General features: G+C 58.0%; 1 protein-coding gene across 2 annotated transcripts in view; it reads left to right on the top strand.

Moving 5' to 3' along the window:
- The first annotated feature begins 2,980 nt into the window (after positions 1-2,980).
- Irf6 (interferon regulatory factor 6) overlaps positions 2,981-24,852 on the top strand; it is a 42,375-nt gene continuing 20,503 nt past the window's right edge. Inside the window, exons 1-2 of one of the 2 annotated variants that reach the window (XM_045142147.1) lie at positions 2,981-3,089; positions 9,734-9,910. In XM_045142147.1, the coding sequence (XP_044998082.1) occupies positions 9,737-9,910 (174 nt within the window). In that variant the 5' untranslated portion in view covers positions 2,981-3,089; positions 9,734-9,736. Of the gene's footprint in view, positions 3,090-3,405; positions 3,459-9,733; positions 9,911-24,852 lie in introns of those variants that run through there. The other variant, XM_045142148.1, reaches the window with a different exon arrangement.

Genomic DNA, 24,852 nt, shown 5'->3' with positions numbered 1-24,852 from the left:
GGCCTTGAACTCACAGTGAGTGATTCTTCCACCTCTGCCTCCAGTGCTGGGATTAAAGGTGTGTACCACCCCATCTTGCTTTTTTGTTTTTGTCAAGGCAGGGTCTCACTCCAGCCTAGGCTGACCTGGAACTCACTTTGTAGTTCCAGGCTGGCCTCATTCCGACATCGATCCTCCTACCTCTGCCTCTGGTGCTAAGGTGTGTGCCACCACACCTGGCTAGTCACTGGTTTTATCCAGGGCAACAGTGCCTATGTGGGAGCTTATGGGTCATAGGAGTCCTGGCTCCCATCAGTTGACACTCTGTGGCTGGCCTTTCCCTGTCCCTGCCCGCACTCCCGAGGGTCTGTTCACTTGGTCTCAGGAAGCTACCCTTCCTCCAACCCTCCTTCCAGAGCTCATAAGCAGCAGAGAGCAGATGAGGGTGGTGAGCCAGCCCCCCACTCTTTGGGAGGAGCATGACCATAGGCAGTGGTTGGAAGGACTACTGGCCAAGTCAGGCCTCGGGGCCCTTGCTGCCTCTCCAGGCCTGTGCTGGGTTGGCAACCTTGGAAGCTAGAAGCAAGTCTTCCTGATCTCCAACCCGGGACTCCAACCCACTCGTATCAATTTACTAGGGTCGTCAGGACAGATACCACAGACAAGTACCTGTATTGGAGACTCATCTCATCATCCTGGAGGCTCTAATCCAATGTGGAGGTGTCATTTGGGTGAAGGATTGTATGGAGGTCCTGTCCAGGCCTCTGTCTTTGGCTTTATTTTTATTTGTTTTTTGAGGCAGGGTCTCACTCTAACCGAGGCTTACCTATAACTTATTTCATAGCCTAGGCTGGCTTTGAACTCCCAGACCTTCTACCTCAGCCTCCTGAGTGCCGTGATGATAGGCGTTGAGCCACTATGTCCTGCTGTCTTTGACTTTAGAAGACCAATCTTCCCCCGTGATGCTTATCATATTTGTTCTCTGCTCACCTGCCTGTTTCAGATCTCTTTTTATAATGACGGCAGTCATATCGGATTAGGACCCACCTAGATGACTCATTTCAGCTCCATCACTCTGTAAACACTATCACCCAATCGTCACAGACTCAGATCCTAGGGGCTAGGCTTCAACATATGGCTGTAGGCTGCCCCATCCTGCTTCTCACATCCCTCCTCCACAATTTCTCCCTTGGTAAACTTTTAAGATATTTTATTTATTGAGGGAGAAAAAGGGAGGGAAATCCAGGTCCTTAGGCCTAAGTGCCTTAATTGCTGAGGATCTCTCCAGCTCTTCCTCCTTAAATTTTTATCAGTTAAATTTTATTTTTTGAGACAGGAACTTCATATTTAGCCCAGGCTAGCCTCAAACTAATTATATCCTTTTTTGTTGTTATTGTTTTTCAAGGTAGGGTCTCACTCTAGCCCGGGCAGACCTGGAATTCGCTCTGTATTCCTCAGGGTGGCCTTGAACTCAGGGCGACCCTCCTACCTCTACCTTCTGAGTGCTGGGATTAAAGGCATGCGCCACCACGTCTGGTTAACTCATTCTTGAACCTCCTCCCTCAGCCTCTCAAGTGCTGGGGTATCTGTTTTTCTTCTTCTTTTTTATTTTTTTAAATTTTTAAATATTTATTAACATTTTCCAAGATTATAAAAAAATATCCTATGGTGATTCCCTCCCTCCCCCCTGACACTTTCCCCTTTGAAATTCCATTCTGTTTTTCTTCTTTTTTAAAAAATATTTTATTTATTTGAGAGAGAGAAAGAGAATGAACACATCAGGACTCCAGCCACTGCAAATGAACTCCAGACACATGCGCCACCTTTCCATCTGGTCTTGCATGAGTCAGTCCTGGGGAATCAAACCTGGGTCCTTAGGCTTTGCAGGCAAGTGCCTTAACCACTGGGTCATCTTTCCAGCCCTAGAATATCTTTTCTTTTGGCAGTGCTGAGGATAGAGTCCAGAGCCCTGCCCATGCTAGGCAAACACTATCCCAGCCCTCCATTCCTCATCTTCCTCATTTCTTTGACACCCAAACTCAAGTGCCCCACCCAGGTTCCATCTTACTGGAATTCGCCTCACTTGTGAGTACAGAGTCCACACCATGTGCTGTATGGATTAGGAAGGTGGAGGACACTCCTCAGGTATACAAGACTTGGATTTCAGAAATGCTGTTTATCCATATACCAATAACAGATTGAATCACGCTGGTTCAGGCTGAGCTGGAATTCACTATGTAGTCTTAGGGTGGCCTCCTACCTTTGCCTCCCAAGTGCTGGGATCAAAGGTGTGCATCACGCGCCCGGCCTGTTTTTAATTCTTGATTTTTCGAGATAGGGTCTCTAGCCCTTGCTGACCTGAAATTCACTATGTAGTCACTGGTTGGGCTCAAACTCACAGCTCCTCCTACCTCAGCCTCCCCAGTGCTGGGATTAAAGGCGTGCCACCACGCCTGGCTGCAAACACCTTTAATAATCCATTCTACAGATAAAAGGAAGCCAGGAAACTGAAGAGACTTTCCCAGGTCTGTATGTCTCATAAAGCCGGGGTTTGTATCCACCACCCTTGGGAGATTGAAAACGGAAAGTTTCATCGAGGAAAGTCGGTGGTAGCTTCGGGTCACATGGGTCCGGACAGAACTGCCGTCCTGGAAGCCACAAGGACAGGCCCAGCGTCCCTTCCAAATCCACCAAGCTCCAGGCCCTCCCTTGCGCTCCACGGTCCCTGCAGGGTCACTGTGGTGGGACGGACCTCCCCCCCCGCCCCCCCAGTCAATACACTCGGCGACGTGACCTCCTAGTGTCCCCGGGCCCCAGCACCCAGGGCCCGGCCAGGACAGGGCACCGCGGCCCCGGAACGCGGAGGGTCAGATTTCCCGCCGCGGGCCGATCCCGAGCGCGGGGGCGTGTCCACCGCGGGGCGTGGCCGCTCTGGGCGTGTCCACCGCGGGGCGTGGCCGGCGGCGCGGGCCCGGCGTCCTGGGCGCGGCGCTGCGCTCGGCGCACCTGGGCGGGCAGGTGAGGCTGGTGCGGGCCGCGCGGAGCCGTCGGGGGAGCGGCGACCACGGCCATCTCCGCTGTGCACCTGCTTCGAGAGCCACCGAGGCCAGGTGGGCACGCCAGCTTCCTTGGCCACCTTCGGAGAGGGCGACAGCTCGCGGGTGGGGCTGGGCCCGGAGAGGTGCTGTGGGGGGAGAGAGGCGCGGAGACCCGGCGGGGGCCGGTCGCCTGCTCAGGCCGCTGCGGGGCGATCCCTCCCGACCTCACCCCGAGTGCACCTCTGTCCCCCCCCCCCCGCCACCCCTGTGCCCATCTCCCCGACGGAGGGAGCCCGGGCGCCCGCTCCCCACCCCCACTCTCCTGGGTGGGCCAGCCTGCGCAGTCGCTGGGATCCAGCGAGGATTTCCCGAGCCCGCAGGCTGTTGGTCCTGGTGGGGCTTTTGGGAAATTGAGCAGAGGGCGACCCAGGGCGTTCGCAGGTTTGTTTTGCTTTCCTGTGTCTTTAGCGCAGCCAGGCCTCTCGCTCTGGGGCTGGGAGACACCCTCGGAGTCCCAGGTAGTCCAGCGAGGTGCGGAGGGAGGCGCCAGGCGTGGCTGCTCTGGGGCTGAGGCCCTCCTTGCCTGAAGGGGCTGTAGGCGGAGTGGATGCCCGCGAAAGTCTCCCAGGCCTGGCTGGGAAGGAGGCCTGGGGTGCCAAGCTTTTCAGGGAGCTTCCTCGGTGGTCAGGGGTCACTGGCCCTAGCCTATTCATTATCAAGAGTACAGCCAGGGGAGGAAGAGGCCCAGGTGCTTGGGTAGGGACTTGTGAAACCGGAGGTTAGACGTGCGTGTGTCATGCATGACAGCACTTTTGTCACCGCCAACTGCAGTCCCCCAACAAGGAAGGGTGCGTGAATATGGCCAGAGGCCCAGAAATTATCCCCCAAGTAGGACGAAATCTCATGAGCGGAAGGCGGGTCACTTAGGGTGATACTTGAGTTTCCTGGATGAAGAAAGGGAAAATGGGACTGGCAGCAAGAGCTACCTGCCGAAGACGGCTGGGAGCAAGGCATGAACAGTTCCTAGCTTCGAGGTCTAGTGGTCCTGGAAACTGGTCTAGCAGGGGCCGCAGAGGTGGCAGGGTGCTGGAAAGGGCCTGGTCCTGGAGCAGGTGAGAAAGAGGACAGTTCATGTCCTGAGCGCCTGCGAGCCCCCTCCACTCAGCTACCATGAGCAGGAGGGTGACATCTTCCTCAGAGACACTGGGCTTGGATTTTCCTGGAGTTGGGGGCAGCAGAGAGCCGGCTAGTTTGAGGGGCGATGGGGTTTGGAAAGACTGCTTTGGAGTGTTCCAGAAAGGGTACTGGGCAGCCTCCTATCAGCTCACGAGGCAGGTGCGCCCTGGCGTCCTTGTTTTTGGTTCTGGTGTGTAGACGAGGGAAGGGACTTAGTGCTGTGGCAGGATTTGGTCCAGCCCTCCTGACCCCAGAGGTAAGATACAGCATTTAGCTTTCCTGTGCCTCAGCGAATGAACCCGAGTGATGTCACTTCTAGGGTCCTGAGGGTGAAATTGACACACCAAGTAAAAGTACCCTTAAACCTGAAAAGCCTGTGCAGCTATGCTACTGTCTTTAATCAGAAATGTTATTGCCCTGTGGTTTAAAAAAAATGCTCTGAGGGCTGGAGAGATGGCTCAGCAGTTAAGGTACTTGCCTGCAAAGCCTTCTGACCTGGGTTCAATCCCCAGTACACATGTAAAGCCAGATGCACAAAGTGGCACATGCATCTGGAGTTCATTTGCAGTAACTGGTGGTCCTGGCATGTGTGTTCTCTTCCTTCCTTTCTCTCTTCCTCTCCTTCCTCCCTGTGCTTGCAGATAAATAATAAATAAACAAAATATATTTAAAAAGTGCACCTTTAATCCCAGCACTCAGATGCTGAGGTAGGAGTATTGCTGTGAGTTTGAGGCCAGCTTGAAACTACAGAGTGAGTTCCAGGTTAGCTGGGCTAGAGTGAGACCCTACCTTGATCAAACAACATCATCCAAAAAAAAAAAAGAAAGAAAGAAAGAAAGAAAGAAGACCAGACAGCTCTTACAGATGCAGTGCACTGAATACTTCATGCCTGTGTATCTGTGCCTATGTACAATATGTGCCGGGTCACAAAGCGGAGACACTGCTGAGCCATCCCTGTGGAAAGCAGTGACCCTCTAACTTCATATTGTCAATATCCCCCCAGTCCAGTAAAACCTTCCTGATGGTGTTTATTCATAACTGCTGTGCACTGAAGCCAGTGGATTCAATTTAGCCTAGCCTGCTCCCGTCTTGGTGGTCTTCAACAGTTCCCTCCTTGTCTTGTTTTTGTTTTTTTGAGATAGTGTCTCCCTCTAGCCCAGGCTGATCTAGAATTCAGTATGTAGTCTGAGGCTGGCCTCAAACTCACAGAGATCCTCTTACCTCTGCTTCCCAAGTCCTGGAATTACAGGCGTGGGCCACCATGCCCGGACCCTCCCTGGTGGTTCTCAGAGACTCAGTGAGCAGATGGCAGTGGGGTCCTTGGCTGCACTGGGAGTGAGGAGGGCTGAAGGGAGGGTTGGGGCCGAGGAGGGCAGGCGGGGCTCTTCCGTGTGGCTCCATCTTGAGCACAGAAAACCTGGGGAGCACATCTTCCTCACCATGTTTGTGGGTGACTATTCCTGTTCCCTTTGGAGGTGCAGATCCTTGTGGGCTGATGCCTTCATGTTTCTTTCTTTCTTTTTGGTTTTTCGAGGTAGGGTCTCCCTCTAGTTCCAGGCTGACCTAGAATTCACTCTGTAGTCTCAAGCTGGCCTCGAACTCACAGCAGTCCTCATACTTCTGCCTTCTGAGTGCTGGGATTAAAGGAGTCATCCCCACACCTAGCTCATGTGTGTGTATGTACGTATATGTGTGTGTGTGTGTGTGTGTGTGTGTGTGTGTGTATGTATGTATGTAAGTTTTTTGTTTGTTTATTGAGGTAGTGTCTTGCTGTAGCCCAAGCTGTCCTGGAAATCACTATGTGGTCTCAGGTGGCCTCTAACTCACGGTGATCCTCCTACCTCTGTCTCCCAAATGCTGAGATTAAAGGCATGTGCCACCATGCTGGGCAATTTTTTAAAATTTTTATTTATTTGTTTGAGAGCAACAGAGAGAGAGAGAAAGAGGCAGATAGATAGATAGAGAGAGAGATAGAGAGAGAGAGAGGGGGGGGGGAGGGAGGGAGGGAGAGGGGGGGAGAGAATGGGTGCCCCCTTGTGCATCGGGCTAGCATGGGTCCTGGGGAATTGAGCCTCGAACCGGTGTCTAAGGCTTCACAGGCAAGTGCTTAACTGCTAAGCCATTTCTCCAGCCCAAATATATTTTTTAAAATTTTATTTATTTTTTATTCATTTGTTAGCAGCAGAGAGAGAGAGAAAGAAAGAGAATGAGTGCACCAGGGCCTCCAGCCACTGCAAATGAACTCCAGATGCATGTGTCACCTTGTGCATGTTGCTTATTTGGGTCCTGGGGAATTGAACCTGGGTCCTTTGGCTTTAAAGGATAATACCTTAACTGTTGATCCATCCCTCCAGCCCTCATGTTTCTTTCTTGATGGATGTGGATAAGCTGGTAAGCCCTTCAAGTCCATGGTCAGTCAAGAGATGGATCTCAGCCCGGCGTGATGGCGCACGCCTTTAATTCCAGCCCTTGAGAGGCAGATGTAGGAGAATCGCCGTGAGTTTGAGGCCACTCTGAAACTACAGAGTGAATTCTAGGTCAGCCTTGGCTAGAGTGAGACCCTACCTCAAAGTACCAAAAAGAGAGAGTAAGAGAGAAAGAGAGAGAGAGAGAGATGGATTTCATGAGTCTGACAGGTCATCCCAGGACTTACCAGTGTTGTACTGAGAATGCTCCAAGCCCCTTACCAGGTCTACAGGCTTGCTGTCTGTTTCCTTGTTCTCTTTTTTCCTCCCCTGCCTCAAACCCTTTCCAATAGCCCTTGGGAGATATGCAGTCTCTTTCTTTATCTTTAACATATTTATTTATTTGAGAGAAAGAGGGAAAATGAGATTATAGGTGTACCAGGGCCTCTTGCTGCCACAAACTCCACGTGTGTGCACCATTTTGTGCATCTCGCTTTCCATAGGTGCTGCGGATTCAATCTTTTTCTTTTTCTTTTTTTTATTTGAGAGTATCAGAGAGAGAGGGAGAGAAAAAGACAGATAGAGAATGGGCGCGCCAGGGCTTCCAGCCACTGCAAACGAAGTCCAGACGCGTGCGCCCCCTTGCGCATCTGGCTAATGTGGGTCCTGGGGAACCGCACTTCGAACTGGGGTTCTTAGGCTTCACAGGCAAGTGCTTAACTGCTAAGTCGTCTCTCCAGCCCTGGGGATTCAATCTTGGCCTTCAGACTTTGCAAGCAAGTGCCTTTAACTACCAAGCCATCTCTCTTTTTATATTTATTTTTATTTTTAAAATATTTTATTTTTATTCATTTATTCTATTTTATTTTATTTTATTTTTTGGTTTTTCGAGGTAGGGTCTCACTCTAGCTCAGGCTGACCTGAATTCACTATATAGTCTTAGGGTAGCCTTGAACTCACAGTGATCCTCCTACCTCTGCCTCCCTAGTGCTGGGATTAAAGGCGTGTACCACCATGCCCTGTTAAATATTTTATTTTTATTTATTAATTTGAGAGAGAGAGAGAGATATACAGAAATAGGCAGAGAGAGAGAATGGGCATGCCAGAGCCTCCAGCCACTGCAAGTGAACTCCAGATGCATGCGCCCCCTTGTGCATCTGGCTAACGTGTCCTGGAGAGTTGAACTGAAGTCCTTTGACTTTGCAGGCAAGCACCTTAACTACTAAGCCATTTCTCCAGCCCTGTTTATTTATTTTTAAATATATTTATTTATTTATTTGTAAGCAGAGAGAGTAGATAGACAGAATGGGTGTGCCAGGTCCTCCAGACCCATGCAATACTTTGTGCAACTGGCTTTACATGGGTACTGGGGATTGAATCAGTGTTGTTAAGCGTGTTGCAGGCAAGTGCTTTAACCTCTGAGCCATATCTCCTGCCCTGTTTGTTTATTTATTTTTATTATATTTTTTTACTAACAACTTCCATGACCTGTTTATTTTTTGAGTCAGGTGGTGAACTTACTGTGTAATCAGGGTTGGCTCTGAACTCCGTATTCTTCTTGCGTTCCCTTTTCATAAGATGCCCATGTATTCCCTGCTTTTGTAGCTTTACTTGCTGCCCTACAAAACACTGCAAACCAAGACCAAGAACAGGAGCCACTAGAAACTTCATGCCAAGCTCAGCTGCCCTCCTGAGCTGTACTCCCAGGGGCAGCTTTCAGTTTCAGGACTTGGAAATTGGGTCAGAAGGCTCATTTGTGAGTGGGTCCTACCTTGTTCTTAAAGTGCCAGAGACTGAGTTGAGTTCGGGCTCTTTGCATTTGTTGGGAACCTGGTTGGGAGAGAAGTGGGGTGAGGGGTCACTTCTTAGCTAGGCTTCTCTGAGAGGGAGCCTTCAGGTGACTTCACTACTTTGGATTCAGAACGGTGATCCAAATGGGGAGCTTTCTGGGTGTGAAAATCAGCCACTGGTGGTGGTGGTGTTACATTTCCAGCGTGGATTTCCTCATGGATGGACCTGGGCTGAAAACATTGAGCATCTGTGTTTAGTCATGGACACAGCACATGGCACACAGTGCTGGTGAACAAACATCTGTTGAATGACTTACTTTCTCCAGATGTCCATTTCTATCTTAAGTAACAACGGAATAAGGCACCAAGCAACCTAAAGCCAACCACATCCCAGACAGCTTTCCCAATGAGTGACTTTCCTTTTGGTACCTGACCAGGGCAGCCCTTTGTTTTTGGCGGTGAGTGCTGGCTGCTGTCCTTATCTGCGGTGCCCGTGGGTTTCTATGGGAATCAATTGCAGACTTTACCCAGCCTGGCGCCTGGAACCAATCAGTTCCTTCCAGGCTCGGGAGATAAACAGACGCCGGCGAAGAGGCCTGCTCAGCAGCGCCATGCTCTGCTCATGACAACCGTGAGGTCTGGTCGTTGCGGTGCTTCCTAGAGCTTTACCTGGTGCGGCGGGAGAGATTCTCAAAGCTTTCGTCCCTGTTGTTCCTCAGCCTTTCCCCCATACTGGAGATCAGCTGGCATTCCCTTTTCTAGAAGCTTTCAGTGGCCAAGAGGAAAGGAAGACGACTGGGTGCTCATGGGTGAGAGAGGACTTTGGAGTTAGGGACTCACCCGTGTCTCTCATTCATGCTGCCTCTTTTTACTGACACTTTCTTACACGCTCTTGGTTGTCTTCTGTTTGAGAGGAGATCTTGCTCAGTTCCTGGCACATATGCTTGCTCTTTCTCTAACGTTTTTCTTCTTCCGAGGTGAGGTTAAAAAGAGCAGTTGCCTTTCTCTTGCAAAGCCCCTTGAGGAAGTGCTGCTCCAGCCGGGATGACATCACCTTTTTATTTCCCTGCTCCAGGACTTAAATGGAAGAAATGTGATCTGTTTGCATGATAAGTCTGATTTGGCCAGAGCATGAAGTATAAATGCCTTTGGAATAATGATCAAAAGAACCCTTTTTACCTTGCTCCTTTTCCTCCCCACCTGGCTCAGTTTATTCCCATATCCAGTTTCTTTGCTGTAATCTACTGAAACTGTAGCTCTAGTGCATGGGAACAGTGGCTGGGAGAAGTTCCCAGTAACTAGCCTAATTCTCCTGCTCTCCTGATTTCTCACTCCTTCCCACCAGGTCATGGCCCTCCACCCTCGCCGAGTCCGGTTGAAGCCCTGGCTGGTGGCCCAAGTGGACAGCGGCCTCTACCCTGGCCTCATCTGGCTGCACAGGGACTCGAAACGCTTCCAGATCCCCTGGAAGCACGCCACACGGCACAGCCCCCAGCAGGAGGAAGAGAACACCATCTTCAAGGTAAAGGACTTCGATCTGCTCGCTGAGCCGACCATTTTCCAGTTCTTGGGGACCTTTCTGTTTTGGCATTAAATCCAGAACTTTGATGAAGCAGAGTGTTCATGATGAGTGTCCAATCCAGCTTGGTGTTCATGGTAATTTCTTTTCTAAGGCCTGTCAATAATGGTAAAAGTCCTTCACATTTTACTTTTCGTGGAAGAGACTCAGTGCATGTCCAGTGGGCTAAAGGCAGGCCTTGTCATGCTCTCAGCACTTGTAGTGATTTGGCTCTTGCACTTGAGCCGCTGACTCGTTTCCCCCAGGGCTTTTGTCACAAAGAGAGAGGTGCCTGGGTCTGGGGCTGCTTTTAGGATGAGGGCAGACCTCTTGGGTGGTAGCAGGCTCATAGACATCCTGGAAGATGATATAGAGGTCCTCAGGATGTCATTCTTTTTGCCATTAAAAAGTTTTATTCAAGCCGGGCGTGGTGGCGCACGCCTTTAATCCCAGCACTTGGGAGGCAGAGGTAGGAGGATCGCCGTGAGTTCGAGGCCACCCTGAGACACCATAGTGAATTCCAGGTCAGCCTGGGCTAGAGTGAGACCCTACCTCGAAAAACCAAAAAAAAAAAAAAAAAAAAAAAAAAAGTTTTATTCAGCCGGGCGTGGTAGCACACGCCTTTAATCCCAGCACTCGGGAGGCAGAGGTAGGAGGATCGCTGTGAGTTTGAGGGCACCCTGAGAATACATAGTGAATTCCAGGTCAGCCTGAACTAGAGTGAGACCCTACCTCAAAAAACCAAAACAAAACCAAAAAAACAAACAAACAAAATTATTCTACTCATAACCTCTGTCTGCTTGAAATTAAAGTTTGTTTGTTTATTTATTTATTATTTTGAGGCAGTGCCTTGCTGTAGCCCAGGTTGGCCTGGAATTTACTATATAGTCTCAGGGTGGCCTTGAACTCATGGCAGTCCTCCTACCTCTCTGCCTTACAAGTGCTGGGATTAAAAGCATGTACTACCATGCCCAACAAATTTAAGGTTTTTGACTACAAGTTTTTTTTTTAATTTTTAAATTTTTATTAACATTTTCCACGATTATAAAAAAATATCCCATGGTAATTCCCTCCCTCCCTCCTGACACTTTCAAGTTTTTATTCTTTAAATATTTTCCTGCCTTTCTTCTTTCATTTCATCTCCCTTCTTCTCTCGTTCCTCTCTTCTCTCCACCCTTCTTTTCTCCCTTTGACCTTTTATTTTGTTGTTGTTGTTGTTTTCAGTGCTGGGGATCAACCCCAGGGCCTTGGACATGCAAAGCACTCGCATTGCTGCTGAGCTTCATCCCCAGCCCCATTCTTTTTTCTTTTAAAAAATATTTATTCACTTGAGACAGAGAGGGAGGAGAGAGAATGGGTGCACCAGGGTTTCCAGCCACTGCGCCACCTTGTGCATCTGGCTTACGTGGGTCCTGAGGAGTTGAACCTGGGTTCTTTGGCTTTGCAGGCAAGCACATTAATGGCTAAGTCATTCCTCCAGCCCCCAATTGTGTTTTCTTAAATAAAAATAGCTCTGCTATGATAATAATTGTACTTCATTGAAAATAAGATTTAATCACATTACATTTTACAAAAGTTAGTCAAAACAAAGCTTGACTTCAGTCAGAAGAAGGTGGGTAGTGATTGTGGGAAGGAGTTTCGTGTGGCTGTGATTCAGGGAGCCTTGTCTCCATTCCAGGCCAACTTCTTCTACCTCAGGACTAGCCTTAGTTCCTACACATCAGGACATATGTGAGTGTGTACACTCTTCTTTCCTGTTTATAAGCTAGAAGGCATCCTGTGATCCAGTCCTGTCTGTGGGTCTCTCTAGGTTGATGATGGGGCTGCATTTGGAAAGAACAGGAAAGGTGGGCCTGGGGGAGAATAGCGCCTCCTATGCCCAGGTTGGAGGGGAAAGGCAGGAAAAAAATTGCCTCTAGGTTCTTGGGAAGGATGTAAATGAGTACACTTGACCTAGACAGATAATAATATGAAAATGTTAAGGCAGACACCTACAGCACCGCCCGTATTACAGCTTGGTCTGGACCTGGGTTTGCTGTGGGAGCATCAGAAAGGTCACAGGGGAGGGGTGGTTCCTGCACGTCCCACTTGTGAGGGTGACTTGTGTGCTTGGGTTGGAGGAGAGCTCTGGGTTGGTGTAGCTGTCGCCACATGCTGGGGGAGGGCCTGAGTGGTCAGGGGAGGAGTAAGGGTGCTTTCATAGACTTTACCCTCTTCAAGCTTCGCCTCCCCTCCCCTCCCCTCCCCTCCCCTCCCCTCCCCTCCCCTCTCCTCTCCTCCCCTCCCCTGTCCTCCCCTCCCCTCCCCTCCCCTCCCCTCCCCTCCCCTCCCCTCCCCTCCCCTCCCCTCCCCTCTCCTCTCCTCTCCTCTCCTCTCCTTTCCTTCTTTTCCTCCCCTCCCCTTCCATTCTGTTTCTCTTTCCCCTCCCTCCCTTCCTTTCTCTCTCTCCCTACTTTTCTCCCCTCAGCCCCCATCTGACCTCAGTTTCTGCACTTCTATGTGTGGGCTTGAAGGAACCACACAACCTTTCTGGGCTCCTGCTTCCTGTTTAGTAAATTTGGGATGAAACCACTCTTGCCTGCCTCATAGGACTGTGGGATTCAAGGAAAATGAGAAGGGCTTTGTGAGGTACCATAAAAGCATAGAGACAATGGCTACATTAGAGACCAGTCTGGGGATGGATTTGAGCAGGTCATGCCTTTAAACCACAGTGCTTGCCACATGCTACCTCATATATCCGTCTGCGTGTCAGTCAGTCTGGGGTCCCCAGCATCAGCTGAACAGGCCAAGGAGCTGCTGTGTAGTGAGCAGGGCTGGGGTTGGGGCAGTCAGTTGGCTATGCTCCGTGGAAGGGCTGGACTTGAGGAAAAAACAGAAATTCACAGACTTCTCTTGTAGTTTTCCGGTCAGACTCAGCTGGGTAGGGCCAGAGTGAGCTGAGTAGAACACTGAGGGGCACGGGGGGGCAGAACAGGACACACTGAGGGACACGGGGGGGACAGAACAGAACACACTGAGGGACACGGGGGGGCAGAACAGGACACACTGAGGGACACGGGGGGGCAGAACAGGACACACTGAGGGACACGGGGGGGCAGAACAGGACACACTGAGGGACACGGGGGGGGCAGAACAGGACACACTGAGGGGCACGGGGGGGCAGAACAGAACACACTGAGGGACACGGGGGGGGCAGAACAGGACACACTGAGGGACACGGGGGGGCAGAACAGGACACACTGAGGGACACGGGGGGCAGAACAGGACACACTGAGGGACACGGGGGGGGCAGAACAGGACACACTGAGGGGCACGGGGGGGGGCAGAACAGGACACACTGAGGGACACGGGGGGGGGCAGAACAGGACACACTGAGGGACACGGGGGGGCAGAACAGGACACACTGAGGGACACGGGGGGGGCAGAACAGAACACACTGAGGGGCACGGGGGGGGGCAGAACAGGACACACTGAGGGACACGGGGGGGGGCAGAACAGGACACACTGAGGGACACGGGGGGGCAGAACAGGACACACTGAGGGACACGGGGGGGCAGAACAGAACACACTGAGGGGCACGGGGGGGCAGAACAGGACACACTGAGGGACACGGGGGGGGGACAGAACAGAACACACTGAGGGACACGGGGGGGGGGCAGAACAGGACACACTGAGGGACACGGGGGGGACAGAACAGAACACACTGAGGGACACGGGGGGGCAGAACAGGACACACTGAGGGACACGGGGGGACAGAACAGAACACACTGAGGGACACGGGGGGGCAGAACAGGACACACTGAGGGACACGGGGGGGCAGAACAGGACACACTGAGGGACACGGGGGGGGGGCAGAACAGGACACACTGAGGGACACGGGGGGGCAGAACAGGACACACTGAGGGACACGGGGGGCAGAACAGGACACACTGAGGGACACGGGGGGGCAGAACAGGACACACTGAGGGACACGGGGGGACAGAACAGAACACACTGAGGGACACGGGGGGGCAGAACAGGACACACTGAGGGACACGGGGGGGCAGAACAGGACACACTGAGGGACACGGGGGGGGCAGAACAGGACACACTGAGGGACACGGGGGGGCAGAACAGGACACACTGAGGGACACGGGGGGCAGAACAGGACACACTGAGGGACACGGGGGGGCAGAACAGGACACACTGAGGGACACGGGGGGGGCAGAACAGGACACACTGAGGGACACGGGGGGGGGCAGAACAGAACACACTGAGGGGCACGGGGGGGGGGCAGAACAGGACACACTGAGGGACACGGGGGGGGGCAGAACAGGACACACTGAGGGACACGGGGGGGGGCAGAACAGGACACACTGAGGGACACGGGGGGGCAGAACAGGACACACTGAGGGGCACGGGGGGCAGAACAGAACACACTGAGGGGCACGGGGGGGCAGAACAGGACACACTGAGGGGCACGGGGGGGCAGAACAGGACACACTGAGGGACACGGGGGGGCAGAACAGGACACACTGAGGGGCACGGGGGGGGCAGAACAGGACACACTGAGGGACACGGGGGGCAGAACAGAACACACTGAGGGGCACGGGGGGGGGCCAGAACAGGACACACTGAGGGACACGGGGGGGGCAGAACAGGACACACTGAGGGGCACGGGGGGGGGCAGAACAGGACACACTGAGGGGCACGGGGGGGCAGAACAGGACACACTGAGGGACACGGGGGGGCAGAACAGGACACACTGAGGGACACGGGGGGGGGCAGAACAGGACACACTGAGGGGCACGGGGGGGCAGAACAGGACACACTGAGGGACACGGGGGGGCAGAACAGGACACACTGAGGGACACGGGGGGGCAGAACAGGACACACTGAGGGACACGGGGGGGCAGAACAGAACACACTGAGGGACACGGGGGGGGGGCAGAACAGGACACACTGAGGGGCACGGGGGGGCAGAACAGGACACACTGAGGGACACGGGGGGGGGCCAGAACAGGACACACTGAGGGGCACGGGGGGGCAGAACAGGACACACTGAGGGGCACGGGGGGGGGCAGAACAGGACACACTGAGGGACACGGGGGGGCAGAACAGGACACACTGAGGGACACGGGGGGGGGCAGAACAGGACACACTGAGGGACACGGGGGGGCAGAACAGGACACACTGAGGGACACGGGGGGGCAGAACAGGACACACTGAGGGACACGGGGGGGCAGAACAGGACACACTGAGGGACACGGGGGGGCAGAACAGGACACACTGAGGGACACGGGGGGGGGCAGAACAAGACACACTGAGGGACACGGGGGGGGGCAGAACAGGACACACTGAGGGACACGGGGGGGCAGAACAGGACACACTGAGGGGCACGGGGGGGCAGAACAGGACACACTGAGGGACACGGGGGGGGCAGAACAGGACACACTGAGGGACACGGGGGGCAGAACAGGACACACTGAGGGACACGGGGGGGCAGAACAGGACACACTGAGGGACACGGGGGGCAGAACAGGACACACTGAGGGACACGGGGGGGGCAGAACAGGACACACTGAGGGACACGGGGGGGCAGAACAGGACACACTGAGGGGCACGGGGGGGGCAGAACAGGACACACTGAGGGACACGGGGGGGCAGAACAGGACACACTGAGGGACACGGGGGGGCAGAACAAGACACACTGAGGGACACGGGGGGGGGCAGAACAGGACACACTGAGGGACACGGGGGGGCAGAACAGGACACACTGAGGGACACGGGGGGGGGCAGAACAAGACACACTGAGGGACACGGGGGGGGCAGAACAGGACACACTGAGGGACACGGGGGGGCAGAACAGGACACACTGAGGGACACGGGGGGGCAGAACAGGACACACTGAGGGACACGGGGGGGGCAGAACAGGACACACTGAGGGACACGGGGGGGCAGAACAGGACACACTGAGGGGCACGGGGGGCAGAACAGGACACACTGAGGGGCACGGGGGGGCAGAACAGGACACACTGAGGGGCACGGGGGGCAGAACAGGACACACTGAGGGGCACGGGGGGGCAGAACAGAACACACTGAGGGGCACGGGGGGCAGAACAGGACACACTGAGGGGCACGGGGGGGCAGAACAGGACACACTGAGGGGCACGGGGGGCAGAACAGGACACACTGAGGGGCACGGGGGGCAGAACAGAACACACTGAGGGACACGGGGGGGCAGAACAGGACACACTGAGGGACACGGGGGGGCAGAACAGGACACACTGAGGGGCACGGGGGGCAGAACAGAACACACTGAGGGGCACGGGGGGCAGAACAGGACACACTGAGGGACACGGGGGGGCAGAACAGGACACACTGAGGGACACGGGGGGCAGAACAGGACACACTGAGGGACACGGGGGGGGCAGAACAGGACACACTGAGGGACACGGGGGGCAGAACAGGACACACTGAGGGGCACGGGGGGGCAGAACAGGACACACTGAGGGGCACGGGGGGGCAGAACAGGACACACTGAGGGACACGGGGGGCAGAACAGGACACACTGAGGGGCACGGGGGGGGCAGAACAGGACACACTGAGGGGCACGGGGGGGCAGAACAGGACACACTGAGGGGCACGGGGGGCAGAACAGAACACACTGAGGGACACGGGGGGGGCAGAACAGGACACACTGAGGGACACGGGGGGGCAGAACAGGACACACTGAGGGGCACGGGGGGCAGAACAGAACACACTGAGGGGCACGGGGGGCAGAACAGGACACACTGAGGGACACGGGGGGGGCAGAACAGGACACACTGAGGGACACGGGGGGCAGAACAGGACACACTGAGGGACACGGGGGGGGCCAGAACAGGACACACTGAGGGACACGGGGGGCAGAACAGGACACACTGAGGGACACGGGGGGCAGAAAAGGACACACTGAGGGACACGGGGGGGGCAGAACAGGACACACTGAGGGGCACGGGGGGGCAGAACAGGACACACTGAGGGACACGGGGGGGGGGCAGAACAGGACACACTGAGGGGCACGGGGGGGGCAGAACAGGACACACTGAGGGGCACGGGGGGGCAGAACAGGACACACTGAGGGACACGGGGGGGGCAGAACAGGACACACTGAGGGACACGGGGGGCAGAACAGGACACACTGAGGGACACGGGGGGGGGCAGAACAGGACACACTGAGGGGCACGGGGGGGCAGAACAGGACACACTGAGGGACACGGGGGGGGGCAGAACAAGACACACTGAGGGACACGGGGGGGGGCAGAACAGGACACACTGAGGGACACGGGGGGGGGCAGAACAGGACACACTGAGGGGCACGGGGGGGCAGAACAGGACACACTGAGGGGCACGGGGGGGCAGAACAGGACACACTGAGGGACACGGGGGGGCAGAACAGGACACACTGAGGGACACGGGGGGGGGCAGAACAGGACACACTGAGGGACACGGGGGGGGGCAGAACAGGACACACTGAGGGACACGGGGGGGGCAGAACAGGACACACTGAGGGGCACGGGGGGGGCAGAACAGGACACACTGAGGGACACGGGGGGGGCAGAACAGGACACACTGAGGGACACGGGGGGGGCAGAACAGGACACACTGAGGGACACGGGGGGGGCAGAACAGGACACACTGAGGGACACGGGGGGGGCAGAACAGGACACACTGAGGGACACGGGGGGGGCAGAACAGGACACACTGAGGGACACGGGGGGGGGCCAGAACAGGACACACTGAGGGACACGGGGGGGGCAGAACAGGACACACTGAGGGACACGGGGGGGCAGAACAGGACACACTGAGGGACACGGGGGGGCAGAACAGGACACACTGAGGGACACGGGGGGGGCAGAACAGGAACACACTGAGGGACACGGGGGGGGCAGAACAGGACACACTGAGGGACACGGGGGGGGGCAGAACAGGACACACTGAGGGACACGGGGGGGCAGAACAGGACACACTGAGGGACACGGGGGGGCAGAACAGGACACACTGAGGGACACGGGGGGGGCAGAACAGGACACACTGAGGGACACGGGGGGGGCAGAACAGGACACACTGAGGGACACGGGGGGGGGCAGAACAGGACACACTGAGGGACACGGGGGGGGGCAGAACAGGACACACTGAGGGACACGGGGGGGGGCAGAACAGGACACACTGAGGGACACGGGGGGGCAGAACAGGACACACTGAGGGACACGGGGGGGCAGAACAGGACACACTGAGGGACACGGGGGGGCAGAACAGGACACACTGAGGGACACGGGGGGGGCAGAACAGGACACACTGAGGGACACGGGGGGGCAGAACAGGACACACTGAGGGCACGGGGGGGCAGAACAGGACACACTGAGGGACACGGGGGGGCAGAACAGGACACACTGAGGGACACGGGGGGCAGAACAGAACACACTGAGGGGCACGGGTGGGCAGAACAGGACACACTGAGGGGCACGGGGGGGGCAGAACAGGACACACTGAGGGGCACGGGGGGGGCAGAACAGGACACACTGAGGGACACGGGGGGCAGAACAGGACACACTGAGGGACACGGGGGGGCAGAACAGGACACACTGAGGGACACGGGGGGGCAGAACAGGACACACTGAGGGACACGGGGGGGGGCAGAACAGGACACACTGAGGGACACGGGGGGGCAGAACAGGACACACTGAGGGGCACGGGGGGGCAGAACAGGACACACTGAGGGACACGGGGGGCAGAACAGAACACACTGAGGGACACGGGGGGGCAGAACAGGACACACTGAGGGGCACGGGGGGGCAGAACAGGACACACTGAGGGACACGGGGGGGCAGAACAGAACACACTGAGGGGCACGGGGGGGGCAGAACAGGACACACTGAGGGGCACGGGGGGCAGAACAGGACACACTGAGGGGCACGGGGGGGGCAGAACAGGACACACTGAGGGGCACGGGGGGGGCAGAACAGGACACACTGAGGGGCACGGGGGGCAGAACAGGACACACTGAGGGACACGGGGGGGCAGAACAGAACACACTGAGGGACACGGGGGGGGCAGAACAGGACACACTGAGGGGCACGGGGGGGCAGAACAGGACACACTGAGGGGCACGGGGGGGCAGAACAGGACACACTGAGGGGCACGGGGGGGCAGAACAGAACACACTGAGGGGCACGGGGGGGCAGAACAGGACACACTGAGGGGCACGGGGGGGGCAGAACAGGACACACTGAGGGGCACGGGGGGGCAGAACAGAACACACTGAGGGGCACGGGGGGCAGAACAGGACACACTGAGGGACACGGGGGGGCAGAACAGGACACACTGAGGGACACGGGGGGCAGAACAGGACACACTGAGGGACACGGGGGGGGCAGAACAGGACACACTGAGGGGCACGGGGGGGCAGAACAGGACACACTGAGGGGCACGGGGGGGCAGAACAGGACACACTGAGGGACACGGGGGGCAGAACAGGACACACTGAGGGACACGGGGGGGCAGAACAGAACACACTGAGGGACACGGGGGGGGCAGAACAGGACACACTGAGGGACACGGGGGGGGCAGAACAGAACACACTGAGGGACACGGGGGGGCAGAACAGGACACACTGAGGGACACGGGGGGGGGCAGAACAGGACACACTGAGGGACACGGGGGGGGCAGAACAGGACACACTGAGGGACACGGGGGGGGCAGAACAGGACACACTGAGGGACACGGGGGGGGCAGAACAGGACACACTGAGGGACACGGGGGGGGCAGAACAGGACACACTGAGGGGCACGGGGGGGCAGAACAGGACACACTGAGGGACACGGGGGGCAGAACAGGACACACTGAGGGACACGGGGGGGGCAGAACAGGACACACTGAGGGGCACGGGGGGGGCAGAACAGGACACACTGAGGGACACGGGGGGCAGAACAGGACACACTGAGGGACACGGGGGGGGCAGAACAGGACACACTGAGGGACACGGGGGGGGGCAGAACAGGACACACTGAGGGACACGGGGGGGGCAGAACAGGACACACTGAGGGACACGGGGGGGGCAGAACAGGACACACTGAGGGGCACGGGGGGGGCAGAACAGGACACACTGAGGGACACGGGGGGGCAGAACAGGACACACTGAGGGACACGGGGGGGGCAGAACAGGACACACTGAGGGGCACGGGGGGGGCAGAACAGGACACACTGAGGGACACGGGGGGCAGAACAGAACACACTGAGGGGCACGGGTGGGCAGAACAGGACACACTGAGGGACACGGGGGGGCAGAACAGGACACACTGAGGGGCACGGGTGGGGCAGAACAGGACACACTGAGGGGCACGGGGGGGGCAGAACAGGACACACTGAGGGACACGGGGGGGGCAGAACAGAACACACTGAGGGACACGGGGGGGCAGAACAGGACACACTGAGGGACACGGGGGGCAGAACAGGACACACTGAGGGACACGGGGGGCAGAACAGGACACACTGAGGGACACGGGGGGGCAGAACAGGACACACTGAGGGACACGGGGGGCAGAACAGAACACACTGAGGGACACGGGGGGGGCAGAACAGGACACACTGAGGGGCACGGGTGGGCAGAACAGGACACACTGAGGGACACGGGGGGGGCAGAACAGACACACTGAGGGACACGGGGGGCAGAACAGGACACACTGAGGGACACGGGGGGGCAGAACAGGACACACTGAGGGACACGGGGGGCAGAACAGGACACACTGAGGGGCACTGGGGGGCAGAACAGGACACACTGAGGGGCACGGGGGGGCAGAACAGGACACACTGAGGGGCACGGGGGGGCAGAACAGGACACACTGAGGGACACGGGGGGGCAGAACAGGACACACTGAGGGACACGGGGGGCAGAACAGAACACACTGAGGGACACGGGGGGCAGAACAGGACACACTGAGGGACACGGGGGGGCAGAACAGGACACACTGAGGGACACGGGGGGGGGCAGAACAGACACACTGAGGGACACGGGGGGGCAGAACAGGACACACTGAGGGACACGGGGGGGGGCAGAACAGGACACACTGAGGGACACGGGGGGGGCAGAACAGGACACACTGAGGGACACGGGGGGGCAGAACAGGACACACTGAGGGGCACGGGGGGGCAGAACAGGACACACTGAGGGGCACGGGGGGGGGCAGAACAGGACACACTGAGGGGCACGGGGGGGGCAGAACAGGACACACTGAGGGGCACGGGGGGGCAGAACAGGACACACTGAGGGGCACGGGGGGGGGGCAGAACAGGACACACTGAGGGACACGGGGGGGCAGAACAGGACACACTGAGGGACACGGGGGGGGCAGAACAGGACACACTGAGGGACACGGGGGGGGGGGGCAGAACAGAACACACTGAGGGACACGGGGGGCAGAACAGAACACACTGAGGGGCACGGGGGGCAGAACAGAACACACTGAGGGGCACGAGGGGGGGCAGAACAGGACACACTGAGGGACACGAGGGGGGGCAGAACAGGACACACTGAGGGACACGGGGGGGGCAGAACAGGACACACTGAGGGACACGGGGGGGCAGAACAGGACACACTGAGGGACACGGGGGGGGGCAGAACAGGACACACTGAGGGACACGGGGGGGCAGAACAGGACACACTGAGGGACACGGGGGGGCAGAACAGGAACACTGAGGGACACGGGGGGGCAGAACAGGACACACTGAGGGACACGGGGGGGCAGAACAGGACACACTGAGGGACACGGGGGGGGGCAGCAGAACAGGACACACTGAGGGACACGGGGGGGGGCAGAACAGGACACACTGAGGGACACGGGGGGGGCAGATCAGGACACACTGAGGGACACGGGGGGGCAGAACAGGACACACTGAGGGACACGGGGGGGGCAGAACAGGACACACTGAGGGACACGGGGGGGCAGAACAGGACACACTGAGGGGCACGGGGGGGGCAGAACAGGACACACTGAGGGGCACGGGGGGGGGCAGAACAGGACACACTGAGGGGCACGGGGGGGCAGAACAGGACACACTGAGGGACACGGGGGGGGGCAGAACAGGACACACTGAGGGACACGGGGGGGGCAGAACAGGACACACTGAGGGACACGGGGGGGGCAGAACAGGACACACTGAGGGACACGGGGGGGCAGAACAGGACACACTGAGGGACACGGGGGGGCAGAACAGGACACACTGAGGGACACGGGGGGGGGCAGAACAGGACACACTGAGGGACACGGGGGGGGCAGAACAGGACACACTGAGGGACACGGGGGGGGCAGAACAGGACACACTGAGGGACACGGGGGGGCAGAACAGGACACACTGAGGGACACGGGGGGGCAGAACAGGACACACTGAGGGGCACGGGGGGGGCAGAACAGGACACACTGAGGGGCACGGGGGGGGCAGAACAGGACACACTGAGGGGCACGGGGGGGGGCAGAACAGGACACACTGAGGGGCACGGGGGGGGCAGAACAGGACACACTGAGGGGCACGGGGGGGGCAGAACAGGACACACTGAGGGACACGGGGGGGGGCAGAACAGGACACACTGAGGGACACGGGGGGGGCAGAACAGAACACACTGAGGGACACGGGGGGGGGGCAGAACAGAACACACTGAGGGACACGGGGGGGGGCAGAACAGAACACACTGAGGGGCACGGGGGGGGGCAGAACAGGACACACTGAGGGACACGGGGGGGGCAGATCAGGACACACTGAGGGACACGGGGGGGCAGAACAGGACACACTGAGGGACACGGGGGGGCAGAACAGGACACACTGAGGGACACGGGGGGGCAGAACAGGACACACTGAGGGGCACGGGGGGGGCAGAACAGGACACACTGAGGGGCACGGGGGGGGGCAGAACAGGACACACTGAGGGACACGGGGGGGCAGAACAGGACACACTGAGGGACACGGGGGGGGCAGAACAGGACACACTGAGGGGCACGGGGGGGGCAGAACAGGACACACTGAGGGACACGGGGGGCAGAACAGGACACACTGAGGGACACGGGGGGGCAGAACAGGACACACTGAGGGGCACGGGGGGGGCAGAACAGGACACACTGAGGGACACGGGGGGCAGAACAGAACACACTGAGGGGCACGGGTGGGCAGAACAGGACACACTGAGGGACACGGGGGGGCAGAACAGGACACACTGAGGGGCACGGGTGGGCAGAACAGGACACACTGAGGGGCACGGGTGGGCAGAACAGGACACACTGAGGGACACGGGGGGGGCAGAACAGAACACACTGAGGGACACGGGGGGCAGAACAGGACACACTGAGGGACACGGGGGGGCAGAACAGGACACACTGAGGGACACGGGGGGCAGAACAGGACACACTGAGGGACACGGGGGGCAGAACAGGACACACTGAGGGACACGGGGGGCAGAACAGAACACACTGAGGGACACGGGGGGGCAGAACAGGACACACTGAGGGGCACGGGTGGGCAGAACAGGACACACTGAGGGACACGGGGGGGGCAGAACAGAACACACTGAGGGACACGGGGGGCAGAACAGGACACACTGAGGGACACGGGGGGGGCAGAACAGGACACACTGAGGGACACGGGGGGGCAGAACAGGACACACTGAGGGGCACTGGGGGGCAGAACAGGACACACTGAGGGGCACGGGGGGGCAGAACAGGACACACTGAGGGGCACGGGGGGGCAGAACAGGACACACTGAGGGACACGGGGGGGCAGAACAGGACACACTGAGGGACACGGGGGGGCAGAACAGAACACACTGAGGGACACGGGGGGCAGAACAGGACACACTGAGGGACACGGGGGGGGGCAGAACAGAACACACTGAGGGACACGGGGGGGCAGAACAGGACACACTGAGGGACACGGGGGGGGGCAGAACAGGACACACTGAGGGACACGGGGGGGGCAGAACAGGACACACTGAGGGACACGGGGGGGCAGAACAGGACACACTGAGGGGCACGGGGGGGCAGAACAGGACACACTGAGGGGCACGGGGGGGCAGAACAGGACACACTGAGGGGCACGGGGGGGGGCAGAACAGGACACACTGAGGGACACGGGGGGGGCAGAACAGGACACACTGAGGGACACGGGGGGGGCAGAACAGGACACACTGAGGGACACGGGGGGGGCAGAACAGAACACACTGAGGGACACGGGGGGCAGAACAGAACACACTGAGGGGCACGGGGGGGCAGAACAGGACACACTGAGGGACACGGGGGGCAGAACAGAACACACTGAGGGACACGGGGGGGGCAGAACAGAACACACTGAGGGACACGGGGGGGGCAGAACAGAACACACTGAGGGACACGGGGGGCAGAACAGAACACACTGAGGGGCACGGGGGGGCAGAACAGGACACACTGAGGGACACGGGGGGGGGCAGAACAGGACACACTGAGGGACACGGGGGGGGCAGAACAGGACACACTGAGGGACACGGGGGGGCAGAACAGGACACACTGAGGGGCACGGGGGGGCAGAACAGGACACACTGAGGGGCACGGGGGGGCAGAACAGGACACACTGAGGGGCACGGGGGGGGGCAGAACAGGACACACTGAGGGACACGGGGGGGGCAGAACAGGACACACTGAGGGACACGGGGGGGGCAGAACAGGACACACTGAGGGACACGGGGGGGGCAGAACAGAACACACTGAGGGACACGGGGGGCAGAACAGAACACACTGAGGGGCACGGGGGGCAGAACAGAACACACTGAGGGGCACGAGGGGGGGCAGAACAGGACACACTGAGGGACACGAGGGGGGGCAGAACAGGACACACTGAGGGACACGGGGGGGCAGAACAGGACACAC

Source organism: Jaculus jaculus, chromosome 1 (genome assembly GCF_020740685.1).
Source record: "Jaculus jaculus isolate mJacJac1 chromosome 1, mJacJac1.mat.Y.cur, whole genome shotgun sequence".
Taxonomy (NCBI): Eukaryota; Metazoa; Chordata; class Mammalia; order Rodentia; family Dipodidae; genus Jaculus; species Jaculus jaculus.
This window is presented reverse-complemented; position numbering and strand designations above follow the sequence as displayed.